Source organism: Takifugu flavidus, chromosome 13 (genome assembly GCF_003711565.1).
Source record: "Takifugu flavidus isolate HTHZ2018 chromosome 13, ASM371156v2, whole genome shotgun sequence".
Lineage (NCBI taxonomy): Eukaryota > Metazoa > Chordata > Actinopteri > Tetraodontiformes > Tetraodontidae > Takifugu > Takifugu flavidus.
The window spans coordinates 13497832-13515924 of NC_079532.1; the positions used below are offsets into that span (position 1 = coordinate 13497832).

Consider the following 18093-nt stretch of genomic DNA (forward strand, 5'->3'; position numbering starts at 1 on the left):
AGAAACATAAGCACGGGTTATGCGTCGCCACTTGACTGCTCATTAATGAAAAGCGGCGCCGCGTGTCCGCACACAAAGTGGCACACTGGCACAAACACACTGACGAGCCGTTTTATTCTCTCGCTTGTCAGCTTATGGGCCCCTCCTCGCCGCACTTCCCACATTTGAATCCTTTATAAGCATCGCCTCTTCAACTGCGGTGTAAAAATAGAGGCCATTATATTGGCTAATGCCTACCTGCCAGCCCTCCATGCTCCCCTCCTGTACACCAAGGCTTTTACATGATGAGGTGGCTGACATGTTCCACACACACCGTTCATTACCATATGTACACTGGATGCGACTCAGCCTGCGCAACTTATACTAATGCATGTTTGGTGCTCCCTGTGGGGGTGGGAGGCAAACGCGTGCATGCGCACGGGCACGCATTCAGGACAAAGATATGCAAAAATGAAAACATTCCGATACAAGTCTAATAGCAGCAATGGCCGAATTCCCTCTTAAAGTGAAGGAAAACATTCTTGGCTGAAACTCGCCGCCGATCCTCAGAGGTTCACGCAGACCATGTGACCAGGAGAGGGGGGTAATTCTCTGCTCTGGGGCAGCGGATCCACCTCTAATTGCCCCTCTAGGTGCTTATGGGCTAGAGAGCAGAACTGAGGGTAAACACAGATCTAGAAATGATTAATAGCCATGGGGTCACGGCGGAGCACGAGCAGGCAGAGAGGTTCAGACCTCACCCCACCCTACATCAGACATCTAAAATCTATACACAAGCCCAGCAAAGCACCTTCTTTCCCATAGTTTACGCTCATGTGCGAAAACCCAAACTGAGCTATTCATCCTGCGTCTCTCTCAGCGGACGAGCTAAACGGCGGGACGGGGTCAGGAGAGGGTGCGGGTCAAAGGTAAAGTTGAAGGGTGAAGGGGAAGGGTGACCACAGCAGAGGGCCTTAACAAGCCGTGATCGATACGTGACCAGGAAACCCCCAAGCTCCTGTTTCCCCCCGCGTCCCTACGCAGCCGTAGGTGGACCACCAAAGATTTTACACCGTAACACAGAGACACACAACCTGCGTTTATGACTTGGGCACTTTGTCTTTGCTGTCCCCTGGCAAACACACACACACACACACACACACACACACCACACACACACACACAAAGCACATCTCCAGCTGAATAGAGTCAGGTTAGGCAGCCCTTCATTTTTCATGCAAACGGTAATTTAGTGAGACTGCCTATTGATTGAGCGCCGCTTGTCTCCCAAACAATGCCACTTCAATCAGCGGCCTGGGGAGGGGTGGGGAGGGAGGGAGGGTCAGGGAAGAGGGAGGAGATGGAGAGGGGAAGGCGGGGGTGGGAGGGAGGGCTGCCGATAGCTGCAGTGACTGATTTAAGAGATGGATAAAAAGCAGATACGTCCCCCGCCCCTGCACTGATTAATGACAGTGGCCAGAGCAGCCCCGGACTATGCATCATGATTTAACCACCAGCCCCTCATCTAAGGATTAGCGTGCGCACACACACGCGCGCGCACACATACACACGGCAAAAATACTGTACCACGCAGAGAAAGAAGACCTGGAAGGTGTGAAAGGACAAAAGGAAAGTTAACGGTGGAGACAAGATAATGAGGGTGCAAGAGTGCGACGACAGGACTGAAAAAATGGTTCAGGATGCGTTTAAAGGCCGACGAGGAAGACCTGGAAGGACGTGCAGTATAATTTAGTTGTGCAATTCAATTGTATAATGACAAATAAAGCATCTTTGTCTCATAGACAAATTTATATTTAGTCGGGAAATTCTGGAAATGCTTGGTGAATCCTAGTTCCAGTAAAAGGTGCAGTGAAGGATGCTGCAGCTTAAAGGTGAATCAACGAGCGATATGTACAACAGGGCCCTGGTTAGTCCAATCAGCCCCAGTGCTTCCAGTCCATCTTTGCAAGCCTTGTGTAATAAAAGCCTGGGTAAAGAGTCTCCCCTCACAGTTTGTGTCCCGGCGCCGTGAGGAAACTCGAGGCGTGATGTAAAGTTGGGCGGAAGAAAAACACAGACTCTGGTCCATTAGTTGTGTTGAAAGCTGAGGAGTAGAAGGAGGAGTGCAGCCCCTCCCTGCGGCTGCTAAAATATTCATCAGACTCCCCGAGAGCATGTCTGCTAATAGTTATACATGGAGCAAGAGAAAGAAGTGAGAAGGAGGCGGAGAGGAGAAGGGTAGGAGCGAGGCAGGAGGAGGAGAAATTGGGGAGATGAGCGATGCTCCCTGTGTGCGTGTCAGCTAATAGTCAAACACGGAGCCCGACGAGCAGCAAGAAAAAAGGAGAAGAAAGAGAGGGGAGTTGTTTAAAGAGGCGGAAATAGCAGGGGACGGACTACATGAAGAAAAGCGAAGGATGGAGGAATAGGAAGAAAGATTGAGAGGGAGTAATCCCTACTTTTCCACCTCCCCTGCCATTAGTTGCCCCTCTTTGCTACATTCTAGATTGATTAAAAGCCCCTCTTGTAATTGTCAGATCTTGCAGGAAACATCTTCGTCCCTGTGTGTACTGTGTGTGTGTGTGTGTGTGTGTGTGTGTGTGTGTGTGTGAATAGAGACGTGATTATAATCACATCAACCAGTGTAAAATGAGTTACCTCAATAACCACCAGCGGCTTACGCATAAATCAAAACTCAAAATCAGGTGATAAAATAAATAATTAATATTACATAAAATATAATTTGCCTTACTAACAGCAGCCCGTAGACAAGCGCTTATCTGCATCCTGCTGGGGGGAAAGAAAAAAGCACATATAGCGCTTATAAATACACAGGAAGTCATTTTTTTTCAGTCATTAAAATGAGAAATGGCTGTTTGTGTAGAAGCTGTTGAAATACCATTAAGAAATGGAGACAAATGCTGTGGTTCCCAGCCTGCTACGCTAACCTCGCTACAGTAAATCAGACAGTGACGAATATTACCGTGACCACGCTGCGTGCACGTGTGTGCGCGGTGACGACAAAAGGGACATGCACGCAAACTGCAGGAGCGAAAAGACACCTTCCAAGGCAGCTCCTCTTGTAAATTAATGAGTAATTATCCTAATTAAATATTTCCTGATCATCCAGTGTGATTGGTGGCTGATTATTACGTTCGGAGATGATTAAATGATAGTGTAACAGGGCGGCCTAATGTCGTTTCAAGGAATTAATGAGCATTTGTACAAAGAGGCCACGTGGAAATAAGGCCCAAATTAAACATTGGATTAAATTTGATTTAATCAATTCCTCGCTAATTGTGAGCTGCTTCTGGTCATTTAATGGCAGGTAGGGATGAATACCATCACATACGCTGCACAAGTGCCTTTAGAGGAGACAAACGGCTCTCTATAGAAATACTGTCATGTGGTATTTCAACATTCCCGGTTCTAAATAGCAGGGTTTGATCCAGAACCGGCAAAAATGCCAAACTGTATGAGCGATGGCTCCACTTTTTTTTTATTCCTTTGAAGACATATCTACGCTTATGAACGGCTGATTGTGTTACTTAGCCCAATGCAAACCAATAAACAGAGCTAACCTTGTAAGCACAGTCGATGCTTATTTAAAAGCTCATCGATTAACAGTTGTGATTATTGATCAGGCCATGTGGCCCCGGACAGGATTGACAGGCCTGACGGGTCAGAGTCCAGATTCAGACAAGGCTGACCGACAAGAGAGAGGGGGGGGGGGACATCATGCGTGCGCCAACTTCTTAGACTCCTCCACGATTCATCATAAATGTTTGCCGTACTTCAGCCTCTTCAATGACTTGAACTCTTTCATACATTTCGAAGCAGCACAGATGCTCGTGCACGTGAAGGAGATAGTAAGCAGTAATATTCAATTATTGCATGCATGGCGTCCCAGTCCCACCCTAAATTGATTTCTTACAGAACGGGAGGCATCGCTCAGCACTGACACACAGCCATGTTTTCCCCATCTACCACATCCCACGCAAATTACTCCTCCATCTGCTCTCCCTCACCACGTCGCGCGTTTGCCCCTCTCCTCCCTCGCCGCCTCGCCTCTGTCCTCGTCTCCTCTGCTCGCCGTCAGACTGCACGGCTGCCTGTGGCTGGCGCGGGGCTGCGGCGCCCTCGCGGTGCCTTTAATCTGTCTTTAATATCTTTGCATTGTAATGGGAAATGGTTTTGTGTTTTACTATTTGATTGAAGCTGCAAGCCCGCCTTCTTAACCGCAACGGGATTCTGGGTGTTTAAGGAGTGGGAGGTGTTTTCAATTTTGCCCATGCTCAAAATGTGTTTTATCAAAGAATTCATATCAGTAATGTGATTCTACATATTAACCAGGCAGTTTGTAAGTGACCTAATGGGAAAATGGCAAAGATTGGAGACAGGAAGATAGAGCCCTTGAGGGAAATGAAAACTGGCTCCGCCCCCCAAAAAACACTGAATTAAAAGGCATCTGAAAAACATTAATATAAAGCAGAGCTTTCATACCAAACAGCTGCAGCTGCCAAACACACAAGTTTTCTCCCTTTACTTTACAATTGTACCTTTATTAAAGCCACACAAAGAGGGAGCAGGCCTAATCAATACATCGTATAGGGGGATTACTGCATGTACAGCCTCAATGCAGGCTCGGGCTCCGTCGTCATGTAGAGCTGCCATCGATCTGCTTGTAAATGGAGCAAAATTTTGGATGTCTGGGTCGTGATTTTATTTTTTCCTAAAGTTTTTTTTCACACGGACACAAGGATAAACAGGCATTCATGGTGAAAGACGGGTAAAATTAAGAAGAATTCAAGTGCAATTAATGTAGAAATGCTTTTGCTAAATCACAGTTGCATGCGAGCATGCATGTGTACACACACACACACACACACACACGGACACACACAGCTACAGTATTCTAATTAAAGAGACCTCTCTGCCCTAGGTGTGTGTGTGATATTGACACTTAGCTCCGTACAATAAACTTTATTGGCAAGCCCTGCTTGATTACAGCACTAAACTAGAATAACAAGGAATATGGAAGGAGGGGACGTGGATTATATACTAAACAGACGTTAGCGGGCTCCATTCAAGTACGCCATGCATTTTAATAGTGAGCTCTAAAAGGCTCACGTGTGAGTTGAAATACACCGTTCGCAAATATAAAAAACTAATGACAAGAGTGAAATACAGCAAGCTAGACAAACAGAGAGATTGGGGAAAAGATTATATATATGGAGAAATGGAGGAAAGGAAAGGAGAGATAGATTTCCCGTCATTAATGATCTATGGAAAATCCTCTGTCTATTTTCAGATATACTGTTAATGGCTGCTCGCTGCCATTAAAATCGTTGCCATCGTGAACTCAGTATTGGCTGCTGCTTCATCTAATATTCATCCAGGGGAGGTCAATGGCAGCGGTGGCATGCTTAATTTGTAGACACAAATTCAGAGTGGAGACTTTTGAGGACTTTTGAAATAAGAACGAGGGGGAGGATGAAGAAAAATAGGAGGTAAAGATTTTTGGGGGGAAAATGTCACTCTCTAAAGGTTCGAGAGGAAGGATTCGATTAATTTGTCAGCTCATAAAGACAATTTAGTTTATAATTGGGGAATAACTGAAGAGGAAAAAAGTGCCTCTAATTATTTTCTCAACTATACCATTTAAAACAATACCTGGAGAGAAACACTTGGCACAGCCCTCTTCATCATAGAGGATAGATTAATTAATCTTGAGGTATAGCAGGGGAAGCTCAGGACACTGTCATCATTCACAAGTATAAACTGGATGGTATATATCTTTGTGATTCAGACTTTAGTGTTCAGACTCAATGAGGGGTGATGAAGACTTTAACAACAAAGCTCTGTAGCAAGAGTCCATCTGCTTAAATGACCCAGAGCCTCCTGCAAAAGTTCAGCGGCTGTGACGCGTGTTCCAGCGGGTTTTACGGCCAGAATAAGTAAAACGATGAAAAAATGTGTGGGTAATTTAATTTACCTGATTAAATAAAGGCTGTTTTATTTCCATTTAAGTTTACACAATGGGAGAAGATTGGGATAACAGAGTTATGGCAGAGTTATGAACCGCAGCTGTCTGTCCCGCAGCTGAAGCTCAGTCAGTTGAACTACAATGACCCCTACTGGTCAGGACAGGTACTGGGCTGGCACTCATATCGTGCCTGACTGTTGCTCCAGGTCTACAGCACTACACACAGGAGGAATAACAGCGGCAACTTCTTTCTTTCACTGTTTATAATCTGGCTTTTCTGCAGTTTTTTGTGTATTTTAATTTTTCTTCGCTCCTCTGATGAACTCTCCAAATTCTTCTCCTCCTCTCACGTCCTCCTTCTCTTCCATTTCTCTTGAGGCCTTGGAATCCGTGGCACAGGCCTCCCGCTAAGCAGGTTGGCAGACCTCCCTCTCTGATTCACCTGCAGCGTGCCCTCTGGCTTTAACAGGCTGGCACAAGGACACGGGAGACGAGAGGAGTGAAGAGAGGGAGAAACATAAAGCTACAGATACACTATATATTACTGAAAGAAACTTAGAACAGAGGAGGGTTAGAGCTGTGAGTTAAGTTATTTGAGGTGCAGACAGTAGATTTAGGACTGTGGGTTTTGTGAGCGAAGCAGAAATTTGGTAGCTGGAGCAGCAGGCACGATCACATCCGTTGGTAGATGCATCTGAAGGGGAGCATCAGTGTGAGACGCACAGGAGGCCTCACCTTGAGGAGGCACTGACCCCACACACCTTTACTGCACCTCCAATTAGAGCAGAGGGAGAGAAAGAGCCTGGGTGGAGGAGGGAAAAAAGAAAGAGGGACAGAAAGAAAGGGAAAGATGTATTTCATAGATGTGGCTCCATAAAGAGCGCTGACCCAAATGGCATTCAAAACCCCTCCCTGTGCCAGAGGAGGTGGAATAATCAGGAACTTCATCAAGCTCGCTACATCCTCCACTCCTTCCTTGTGTCTGCAACACCTCCTCCTGTCCCACCCTCTGCTGAGACACCTCACACTCAAAATCACATGTAATACTGCGTAACTGCGCATCCAAGAGATGCATCAAAGAATCATTTCATCGCTTCCATTTAATTAAACAAGTTTGCTCTGCTCGTCTCCACTCGCCTCCACTCGCCTCTTTGATCTGCTCCCATCTGTAAAAGAGATAGACTCTCTCCGTCTTTGAGAAAGTTGGATTCTGAAGACTTCCGTGCAGGAGCAACATTGACCTGACACACGCAAAAAAAAAAGAGGCAGGAAACATGTGATTGAAACCATGTTAAACCACATGGACTACAATTCCAATTGGACTACGGCCCTCCAGGGTTTTACTGATAAAAACACAACAAAGTTCCTTTTGAAAGTGCTCAATAAATTCAAATCCGTCTTCATGACAGTGTCAGCAATCCGTATAAAATCTGTCACCGCTGGGCTGAGATGGATGTGGGAGGAAAGAAATCTGAAAGAAAATAATAGAATTAAAGTGTGTCTCAAGCACCAAGTCCCCATCGATCCGTCCGCTCACTTTTCCAATACACTATAGACTTAACATGGACTTATTCTTTCTTAAGCACAACGGGGACTTCTCTTCCCGCCCACTACGACCCCTCCAGGGTGCAGCGCTCCCACAATGTTTCAAAAGATCATTTTGTTTATACGCTCAATGCCAGAAACATCGATGAAATTACCCGATCATTAATTTCCTATTCAATACAAATTTGATGCACAGACACGGAGGAGCCCTCTCATATCCAGTGAGGACATCTGTCTCTAGTTGTTTGACTCACACTCTTCCTCCTCTCTCTTGTTTGGACTTAGACCAGTACACAGAGGCAGGAAAATTAGAGTTTATTGGGGGATAAAATCCTGGTCCAAATTTGAAAATGTGGCACTGCTACTAAAACCTTAGCACTACAAAAGACATCAGAACACCCTCGCAGGTAGTTGAATTATGAGTAATTCAAACATTTTTGCCAGAAAAGAAGTAATTAAAGGTCCACTTCATAGTCTTGTTTACATAAAGAAGTGTAAAATCCTTCGTATTTCTCGCAGTAGTGTACAATTGTAAAATGGCCAATTCCCTTGGAGACATGATGAGGGTTGACAAAGGAATGAAAACAATAGAAAACATTTCATACATCGTGGTTCGACTCTGACTCCTGAAAGGAGCTCTTATCAGCTCCAATCAGCGAGCTCATTCACGACAAATCTCAAGATCAATGGCAGGTTCAACAGTTCCGTGCTCGATGATAAAAATCTATAGCTCTCTGTTGCATGTGATTAGGAAACGTGCGAGAATTCCATCAGTATTGAACGTCATACAGGTAGCAAACAAGTCTGGTACGTATCAGACGGAGCTGTGAGTTACGCCTGTGTGTGTTTAACATGTTAGAGCCAGCCACATGACATGAAAGCCAGGGGTCAGAGGTCAAGTAGAGTCAAACCAGCCAGGCGATTGGCTGATTGGGCCTAAGCGTAATGACTAATCAATGAGTGAATGCATTAGTCTAATGTAATGGGCCAGGTGGGAGAGGGCAACACTAGACGCATGGAACACATGATTGAGCGCAACATGCAACAGCGATGCAATCGATAACACATAGAGTGGTCTAACCCCTCGGGGGAGGGGGGGGTCCCCAATACATGGGCAGATATGCTTGTGAGTGTGGGTGAGTGTAAATATGTATGGGTGACTGGTTAGAGGAGGACAGAAGAGAAACCGAGCTCTCTTAGTCAGATTGATTTGATTATAAAATGAAATGAGGGAAATCAAAGGCTTTTGCTCCATCCCAGCGAGCAGCAACTGTCTGCTTCTACACGCCAAAAGAGAGGGATGCAATGAAAGAAACAGGGGAAAGAGTCATTTGTGGGATGGCTTCACTTTTAAAATGCAAATAGAAGACTGTTGGCAAAAAGAAAATGTAAATACAGAAAATGAGGCCTCGCTTTATACATTCGGTGGGAAGGGAAAGGTGTCACGCTCCTCATGTTTAAGGTTGTCCCAGGAGAGAAGAAACGCTCCTCTGTGTAGGCTTTGACCTTCCAGCACCACTCAGTGATGAGCATTATGTGAACCTGCATGTGGCTTAAAAGCATTGCTCAGCTTCCAGGTAGTCTGTGCATTACTGAGGTCATTCACATCTCTAACCCCCATCTGATGCGCACGCTTTAAACCAGGAGAATAATAATGCAGGGCTTTATGGCAAAAGAAAACACAATCCAGCCACTGCCGCTAATTAAAAAAAAAAGGGCAGAAGTCGGGGGAGGGAAATGTTTTTATGAAAGTTGTGAAATATTTAAAATGACTCGTGAATGTGTAGAAGTAGAAGAGCGGAGAAGGAAGGGGAGGAAAAGGGATGACAAGTTAGGGACAAGAGCCAGTCAGAGCAGAGGACAGGCGTGGGTCAATACTTGCAGCATATGCTGCTGACACTGCACTGCTCAACGCACCACACACACACACACACACACACACACACACACACACACACACACACACACACAGGGATTTCACATGGACAGGTACGCAAGAGAGACATCAGACCGATCTGTCAGCCAATGTCAATATATCTAGAGAAAATGAGGGAATTTGTGTTTGTGTGTGTGTGTGTGTGTGTGGTGTGTGTGTGAAAGAGAGAGGAGAGAGAGAGAGAGAGTGGGAGAGAAAGAGAAAGAGAGGGAAAGCATAGCAATCAAGGCTGAATTTATTTCGGAAGGGAGAACATTTTTGGTCATTATTATCATTGGTCGTTATATTTCACCAACTAACACATGTGAGTATGAGAGAGAGAAAGAGAAGGAGAGCGAGAGAGGTCGGTGATAAGGGTCCTCCATCTTTGAAATGAATTAGCGTGCACTGGCTTATTGAGTGAGGTTCAGTGTTTAAGTGAAACTGATGAGAGATGTGTGAGCAACGAGAACTGGCCTATAAGTATGTGGCTGAGGTCAGAGGTTAATCCCTATTGATTCACTCCTCCATCTGTACACAGCCACACAGGAAGACAAGGAAGGAGACGGCTGCTTCACCTGCTATCATCCAGCACAAACGCGGGATAAAAAATTGCCGCTCACACGCTCCCTCCTGGGGGTTACCTGATGCTGAAGGAGGGTAAGGAGGCCTACTATAGCATGAACTTTTATTTGATCTCAACCAACAGATAAAGAAGCTGCCCTTCCACCCTGCCCCCCACCATCTAGAGGGCAATGGAGACGAGACAGTTTTCAACAAAGTGGTGATCAACAGGAAAACAAACATGTGTCTGCATCTGCCGCAGATGTAAATGTTGCCATCAAACTGTGAAATTACAGCAGGAGGGAGCCGCAGAGCAGACCCTGGTGGATCTGAAGAGATACCCGAATAAAACCCAGACCTAAACAAGAACTTTACGATCTCACCCAGAGGAGGAAAGGTGAAATATTACATTAATATGAACAACTATTAATAATAGCCCCCCCTCTCTCCACACCCCTTACCCCATCATTCCTTCTCTCTCCATTTTTCTCTCCCTCTCTCCCTCTAATCCTATCATGCGGGCAATAAGTGTATGCACCATGAGCACATTTAATTTCTGCGGTTGGTTTTCAGCGAGCCCAGAGGTGAGCCTTAATAAGGATCAATGGCACTTTATCTGGGACAGCACCCACTTCACAGCATGCAAATTACACAGCAACCCTTAAAAAAAGAAATGGATTTAATTAAAAAATGTAGAACCACGGGCTCTGGAAATTCAATTAAAGGATTTATGCAAAGGTTGGCTAGCTTTTTGTGTTGCCGTTCCTGCTTATATAATGAGCTTTTCATATTAAAAATCAATAGGTAATCTGGGCTAGGGGATCGGCTGCTTATGTACATTTTTGAAATCAATTTGAAAAATAGTCCATCAGCACCCCACCTCCCAGACCGTGTGACAACAAAGAGGGGAGTGAACGTTCTCCATGTTTGTTCAGGAGCGGTCAGTGGTGGGAAAGAGAGGATGGGTGAGGAAAAGGGGATAGGTCGTGTCTTTTTCCTCTCTGTGGGTCACAGGAGAGAAAACCCTGGGGTTTTGAAGGTAGCAGAGATGGAGCAGCTGCAGGGGCATCTTGAAAAGTCGAGTGTAAGTTGGTAAAGGATGTCTCAGCGGCCAGGTCACTTTCTCTTTGGCCTGTTCTGATCTCTTCTATTAGAAGGAGATAGAGTCTCTTGGCAATGAGGGTATAGCTGTCTCTGACCTGTGGCTCTGGGGTAATTTAGCCCAGCGCCAACTCAGTCTCAGCCCAGACTCAGACAACTCGGGCATGGGGAGACATCCTAATGGCCTCCCTGAGGTGTCTGAAAGGAGCAGGTAGGATGTGGTTGAGGTCTTCAGGTTTCCAGAGCAAAGAAACAGTCACAGGAAGACATGAGGAAATGTATTCTCTCTGGTTGAAAATACATATTATCAAGCAGAGTAAGCCACATTTTAAATGTTTGCCAAAAAAAAGTACCTTCTGGCGCTGTGACTAATTCCATATTCAACGTGGATATTGTTCATGACCCGTCACGCTTGTGTTGTATGTATACAGGCAGGAGGGGTGAGTGACTGACTGCGTACAGTAGCAGACTGTCAGCATTTGATTGGTTCTTTATTGATCCAGACACGCTTTCCATCACATCAACTCATCCACAATAAACCATTTACACAGTTTCCCTGTGCAATGGACCACATAACCAGGCCTCGGGCCATCTGAGTGTGAGTATGAGCGTGTGTGTGTGTGTGTGTGTGTGTGTGTGTGTGAGTGAGTGTGTGTGTGTGTGTGTGTGTGTGTGTGTGTGTGTGTGTGTGCGTGCGTGTGTGTGTGTGTGTGTGTTTTCTTTAATGAAATGGTATCTCCATGGACAATAATCCCAGTAACAGGATTGGGCAGGAACACACATGTCAATACCGCCAAATGGGATTGTATGCTTTTATCCATCCCCACACCAACACATCTTCCTCTCTCAACGTCTTCCTCTCGTACGGTTGCAGCAGCATCGCAGGACGCAACTGACAGGAGCAACACATCTATTTAATCACTAAAAATAGAGGGACAGATACATTTATAAAAATAAAGATGAGGGTGTGTCTTAAGAGTACTCTTAAGTAGGTGAGCCTCACACTAGTTAGCATAATGTGTAATATTCTGTCCACACTATTGAAACTAACAGTGTCTCCAGTCAGGCTGGAGCTGACCCCCTCCTGTGTAGCTCCTAATCATCCAAGAGGACTCTATTACAGGGGCCTGGCAGCTCATCTAACCCCACAGAGGAGACGTAGGGGGGGCTGTCGGGGAGATTGGGACCTCTGCTCCTCTGGTTTTCCACATGGTCGAGCACCACGCACAAGAGCAGACTACGTGCATGCACACGCACACACACACAGGCACGGGTTGCCTGGTTGTACAGCCGAGCCACTGCGTCTGTGTGCTACACCAGACAGCAGATAGAGCACCTGACCTTACGTCTGTCTGCAGGAGTGAAACCGATAAAGAACGCTGATGTCAAAGTGGCTGCTGGGCTCGCAGACAGCGCCATCCAGCCAACCTGACTGTGTGTCTGCTAACACGGTACTGCTGAATGCCTTTGCTGCAGGAGAAGTCTCTGGGGTTAACCCCCTGAGCTGGAGGAGACAGCTCCTGGTCACGGTAGGTACTGGCGGTCCCACTTCTCCTGACAGAACAACCGTTTCTGTAATACAGCGCTGAGCGTTGCCGCCTGGTCAAAAGTTCAGCCTGTGCATATGTAAAAAGGTGGCCTGGTGCCTGAGGCAAGATTCTGGGTGAAATAATCACACTAAAACACTAAGAAGCATGGGACTGAGGGGGGGGCAGTGATGAAACTGCCCCTAGGGGAAGTGAGGTGTCTGATTGGACCAATGGAGCCTCTGTGGTCCACCTCCCTCCCCTCCTCCTATCCATTACAGGGGATGATGAGGTCCTGGAGCCACAGACCACACTGATCCCCATTCAACCCAGCACTGTCTGCCTATAGTTAAGGTATAGATTAGATGAGTGTAGGCTGAGCACAGCTGCTTAGAGCCTGAGGGTGCACCCACCTTTAGGGAGCAATCAGTCAGTCAACAAAATGTCACATGGTCAGTGTTACAGCCTTGCAAGACAGTGACAACTTCACAAAGGTTAAAGTCAAAGTAATAAGTAGCCCTGTCACTAAAAATCATAATGTGTTTATGTGTGCACGTACGTGTTTAGGGTTGGGTAGTGGATGCCGATCTGACCAACCCAAATCTGCTCTGTTAATGTATTTGGTTTTATTCACGTAAACAATGAAGAAAGAGCTTTATATTTTGATTTTATTAACCTGTTGGGGATTATTGTGGCGTTTACCGTTTAACAACAGAGTCACCTTACACATTAACTCCTGCATCTTTAGAATGAAAGAGATATTATGTCCATATTCAGGCCTGTAAAATTGCACAGGCACATGCTGAATCAAAATAAGTCGTCTGATAAGCTTATAGACATGTCCTTAAATGCCTGAAATCCTAGATGAAATAAACCGATCAGAATCAAATCAATCAAGTTTGGAGCATCAAAGGGGAGTGTGATAATCACTGCCTCGGTCTGACTCTCTTTAATACACACATATACACCAGGGATACGCTGCGAAGCACGCGCCACTGCGGGCCAGATCGCTCAGAGCTGATAATCTCTCCGAAGGACAGAGCGAAAACTCCCACTCTAAACACGCCGAATTAAAAGAAACAGGAGTTCCCAGCCTGGTCGGACAATCTCTGATAAGTAGATGAAGGCGCAGGGAGGGGAACATGACGTTAGTGAGAGATAGTTGGGCTGATTAAAATGTCATGGCTCTTTATAGACGCATTTCTCAACTCAGCAAAATGGAATCAGTTCTGTGCATCAATGGCAGAGTGGGCTGTGCTCCACACTAATGGAGAAGTTTCTTTGCCTTAAGTGGAATCCAAAACACAAAGATTACTTCTTTTTTTTTTTAAAAGTCCATCCAAAATAAATGTTGGCAATAATTGTTGCAGATATGGTATCAGAACAATGAGGAGCTGATAAAAGAAGCAGCACAAGGGTGGGGCCCAGGGTGAGACTCCTCACCGGGACAACAGTCAGGATTAAGGATCATAAGTAAATCCACGCACCTTCATGGCGGCGCTCCTCAATGTGTAACGCACCTGTAGGCCCCAGCTCGTGTTTTAAATAAGGCTATTTGCACAAGAACACACACGGGGGGGCTTTGTGGTTGTTTTTTGAAGTCGACATTCTGCTTGTGTTTGCATCCCAGAACAATCTCTGTGGATCCCGCAAGCGTACGCAAGCAATTAAAGCGATAGCATCTTCATATCCCGGCAACCAATAACGGAAATAATATCACTGTTTTATTAAGCCCTTAATGTGGGGGCTGAAGGAGTGAGGAGTGGGATTTTAAGGAGGATACACCTTCAGGGGCCTTATCGAGCCTCAGATTTAAATAAGAGTAAGTGCTAAGCTTAAGGGTGTGCCTCTGAATCCGTGTGCGTCTGCGTGTGGCCTTTATCGGACATGAAGTTTAGATAATCGCTGAGTCAGCACAGCGGAATTTAATTAATAGCTCTACCTTTGTCCTTTAATATTTACTAACAACAGCACTACATTTAATTATAGAAAAGCCTCCTTCTGGAGGAGAAAGCGCTTTACTAATTACGTTTGTATGCCCGCATCCAAAACATTAACGGCTTACTATTTTAATGTAGAAAAACCGTATCGCAGAGAAATATGTCAGCGATTACATGTGTTGAGGAGCTAAGATAAATGTTTCTGAGGGTAAAGGAGGAGGAGGGGGCGTTCCGTGACGGAATCGGTCCGACTGAGGAAATGTTCAGGTTGGCATTTTGTAAAAGGTGCCGAGGAGTAGCTCCTCTCATCTCTCATCATCTGTCAGATGGAGGAGAGAAGAATGAATGACAGCCCGAGGCCCCGTGTCTGTCAGGTGAGATGGATCCACCGGATCCACTAAAACTCGCGCACGCTGCCTCTCAACACATTACATTTTCCCTTCAGTGCAAACACTAAATTGATAAAGTATGCAGAGCAGCTAATGGAAAGATGTAATAGTCAAACTAAAGCATATATTAGGAGACAATGGAGCCTACAGGGAAGGGCGCCACTATCAATTGAAAAGTGCTGCAGAGTAGAGGATACAGCTTAGATGGAAATAAATCACAGTGTGGGATTGTATCATTCATATCCACAGACATTAACCTGAGGCTCCTAATGTCACCTTACAGGCACACACCCAGTGAGAACATGCTCCTACCCCGATCTAGCGTGCACTTTCATTCAGATGCCTCTACCTGCTTCAACTCTGTTTTGGAGATCACAATTTTCACATGGGCACAGCTCAATGAGAGCTGTGATAATAATAAATAATAAAACATTAAAAGATAATAAAAACTATCACCACATTTACCTCAGAACCACACACAGCCCACACAAAATGAAGAGCAACCCATTAAAAGGAGGAGGTATGTCGTCCTTGTTGGTTGGTTTGGTTCCACAACCAGTGTCTATTCCAGACTCTCTTTTTCTGTGAGAATCATATAGAATTATTTCCACTGATGGGACGTGGAGATGTGGTAAAAACATCTTGGACAGTGAACGAACGATCTGCTCTCCAGTACAAGCGGAGGCTTGTGCGGAATATTTACTGTAACCTAATAGTGTGGGTGCACAGGATCTGGAAGGAGGCCTACCCTTCAGAGAGGACAGGGGAACTGACTCAGGCAGTTAAATAAACAGTGACACAAAGAAAAGGAAAACACGCCAATGAGAAGCACTATCTATGAGACCCGCAGTCTCTCCCCCCGATGCCTCAGCGTTCATTAGTTCATCCCCTCTCCATCCTGTATCTTTCCTCCACCAGGAACGGACCAAGACAAATATATAAGCTGAGTGAGGGGCATGCAGGTCTCCAGAGGTAGTCCTGCTCAAGTCTAAACCGACAAATCGGATCCAGCGTTACGTAACTTTGAAAAAACAGGTTCTCTCTCTTACCATGGACTTGGTAAAAGGTCGGGCCAGCGTGAAGAGAAACGTCATCAGCCACCAGCTCCTGTGAATGGACGTGTACATCATGTTCCCGGGGTGCACCGCATTGGAAGTGACGCCGTAAGGGGAGAGACGACGGTGGAGCTCGTTGCTGAAGAGGATGTTGCACAGTTTGGCCCGGTTGTACGCCAGCATGGACCAGTACCGCTGCTTGGCTGGAGACAGCAAGTCCAAGTCCACCTTCCCACCTGAGTCTAACAGGTCTGTGAACCTGAAACGCAGATCAAGCGTGGTCAGGCTGCGATCTTATGTGTGCGTCAGCCACCAGATGTGCGCCGCAGCCTGTATACCGATCGAGGATGTCACACCGCGTTCTTTAATCGCCTGTGACAGAGCAGTTAAGCTCCAGATGTTTGACAAGGCCTCTTAAACAGCACACTACTCATCGAGCTCTTGTGCAGCTCCACAATAAGTTTGAAAATACAGATGTGCGAGAGTAAAAGTACACCTTCGGTGGGTGACAGAGGCAGTGAGAGGAAGAGACATGCTTCAACATACTGAGAAAACATCCCTTCAGATTAATCCAGTCATTAGAAAACAACCAATCAAAGTGTCACCTGGGTTCCTCTTCTGGATTTTACAAGCTTGCTGGCTCTTGTTTACTGTCGCAACATCCCTGCTCGGCTAAATTACAACATCTGCAGGGTTTTTCATTTCATGCCGCGACTTCATAACTACTTCTGCAAGTGGAGGTGTATAAATCAATCGCTTGAGCGTCTACTTTTTAACGTGAACACATTATGGCAAAACTGCGTCAAGTGATCCGGTTTTGCAGCCAATTCGCCTGTGTGATGAGACCTGGTCAGGGCTGCGCTTCAGATCTTTGGATATCATCTCAGCTTGTTTGACCAGATGTGATATAGCTTTGACCAAAAAGGAGATATGCACTTGGCCAATTCCACAGTAAGCCCCGGTGGTGGAAAGCGATAAAGGCTCCAACCATTACTCGTGTGTCCGTCTCTCCCACCCCTGTCCCTCACACAGGAGGTCAATGCTTTACCAGCAGACAAAGAGCTTAGGGAATACAATATGCTGCCAGGTCACAGGTCAGACGCGGCTCGTGAGGAGGCTAAGTGAATAAACGGGAAATCAGCGGAAAGTGAAAATAACTCAAACAAAAAAGGGAGCGACATCAAGAGATGTAATATAGGTCTGGGATGAGGTGGACAGAATGGGGAGATGTAATATGAGATATTGTCTATTTCTGCTCGTCTGGTCAGTGACAGTGTGTAACTGACTCGCTCTAGTCCTGCCTAAGCCCCCTTTGAAGGGGTTAAAGTCACCGCGGCTCGGGGAGAAGGAAAGGTGAGTTTACGTGAGAGGAAAAAGGAGACTGTAGGTCAAACTGTGAGAAGAATAACTTGGAATTCTTGCCCTTGCAATATGTATAAATCATTTTACCTCTTTTTCCAGACAAAACAGCCTTTTTGACCAATTCCAATGTCAATAACTCAGGATCTGTTTTCCCTCGTCTTTCACTAACTTTTCCTACAGCAGTGTGACCCCTCAGGGCGTCAAACTGTCTCCACAACCCCTCCTGTCTTCTCATGCATGGCAGCCTGTATAACATAACTCATACACAAGGGCTCCTATTAAACTGGTGCTGTTTGATTTGCTAGAATAACTCTGTATGTTCGCTTTGTCTCAGGTCACTCTGCCGAGCTCCAATCAATCACTCAGCATGGCCGTCCAACTGACTGAAGCCGGGATCAATGTCGCACACACACGCACACACACACACACACACACGTGTACTCAGTGGCTCTGAAACACATGGCTCGGGGCCCCGGCCCCACAGATCACCGCAAGATATCAGGCCCGTCTACTGTACAACGAGAAAAACAGACAGGGTAGCTGTCGTGCTAAGAAAGAAAAAAGAATGATAAGACTCTAAAAACAATGGCAGACAGAGGAAAAAGGAGGTGGAAAAAGGCTGAGTCTGGGGGTCAGAGAGAAAAGAGCAGATATGTGATCAAAGTGAATTTTCAGCCGGAGTCCATCCATCATGTTGATGATGCTTTTAATTCACAGTGACAGCTTATGAA

At 45.9% G+C, this 18093-nt stretch overlaps 1 protein-coding gene across 3 annotated transcripts in view; it reads right to left on the reverse strand.

Annotated features, from left to right (window-relative positions):
• wwox (WW domain containing oxidoreductase) overlaps positions 1-18093 on the reverse strand; it is a 95450-nt gene that overhangs the window by 46674 nt on the left and 30683 nt on the right. For 2 of the 3 annotated variants that reach the window (XM_057053091.1, XM_057053093.1), the window contains exon 8: positions 15995-16259. In XM_057053091.1, the coding sequence (XP_056909071.1) occupies positions 15995-16259 (265 nt within the window). Of the gene's footprint in view, positions 1-3710; positions 6436-15994; positions 16260-18093 lie in introns of those variants that run through there. The other variant, XM_057053092.1, reaches the window with a different exon arrangement.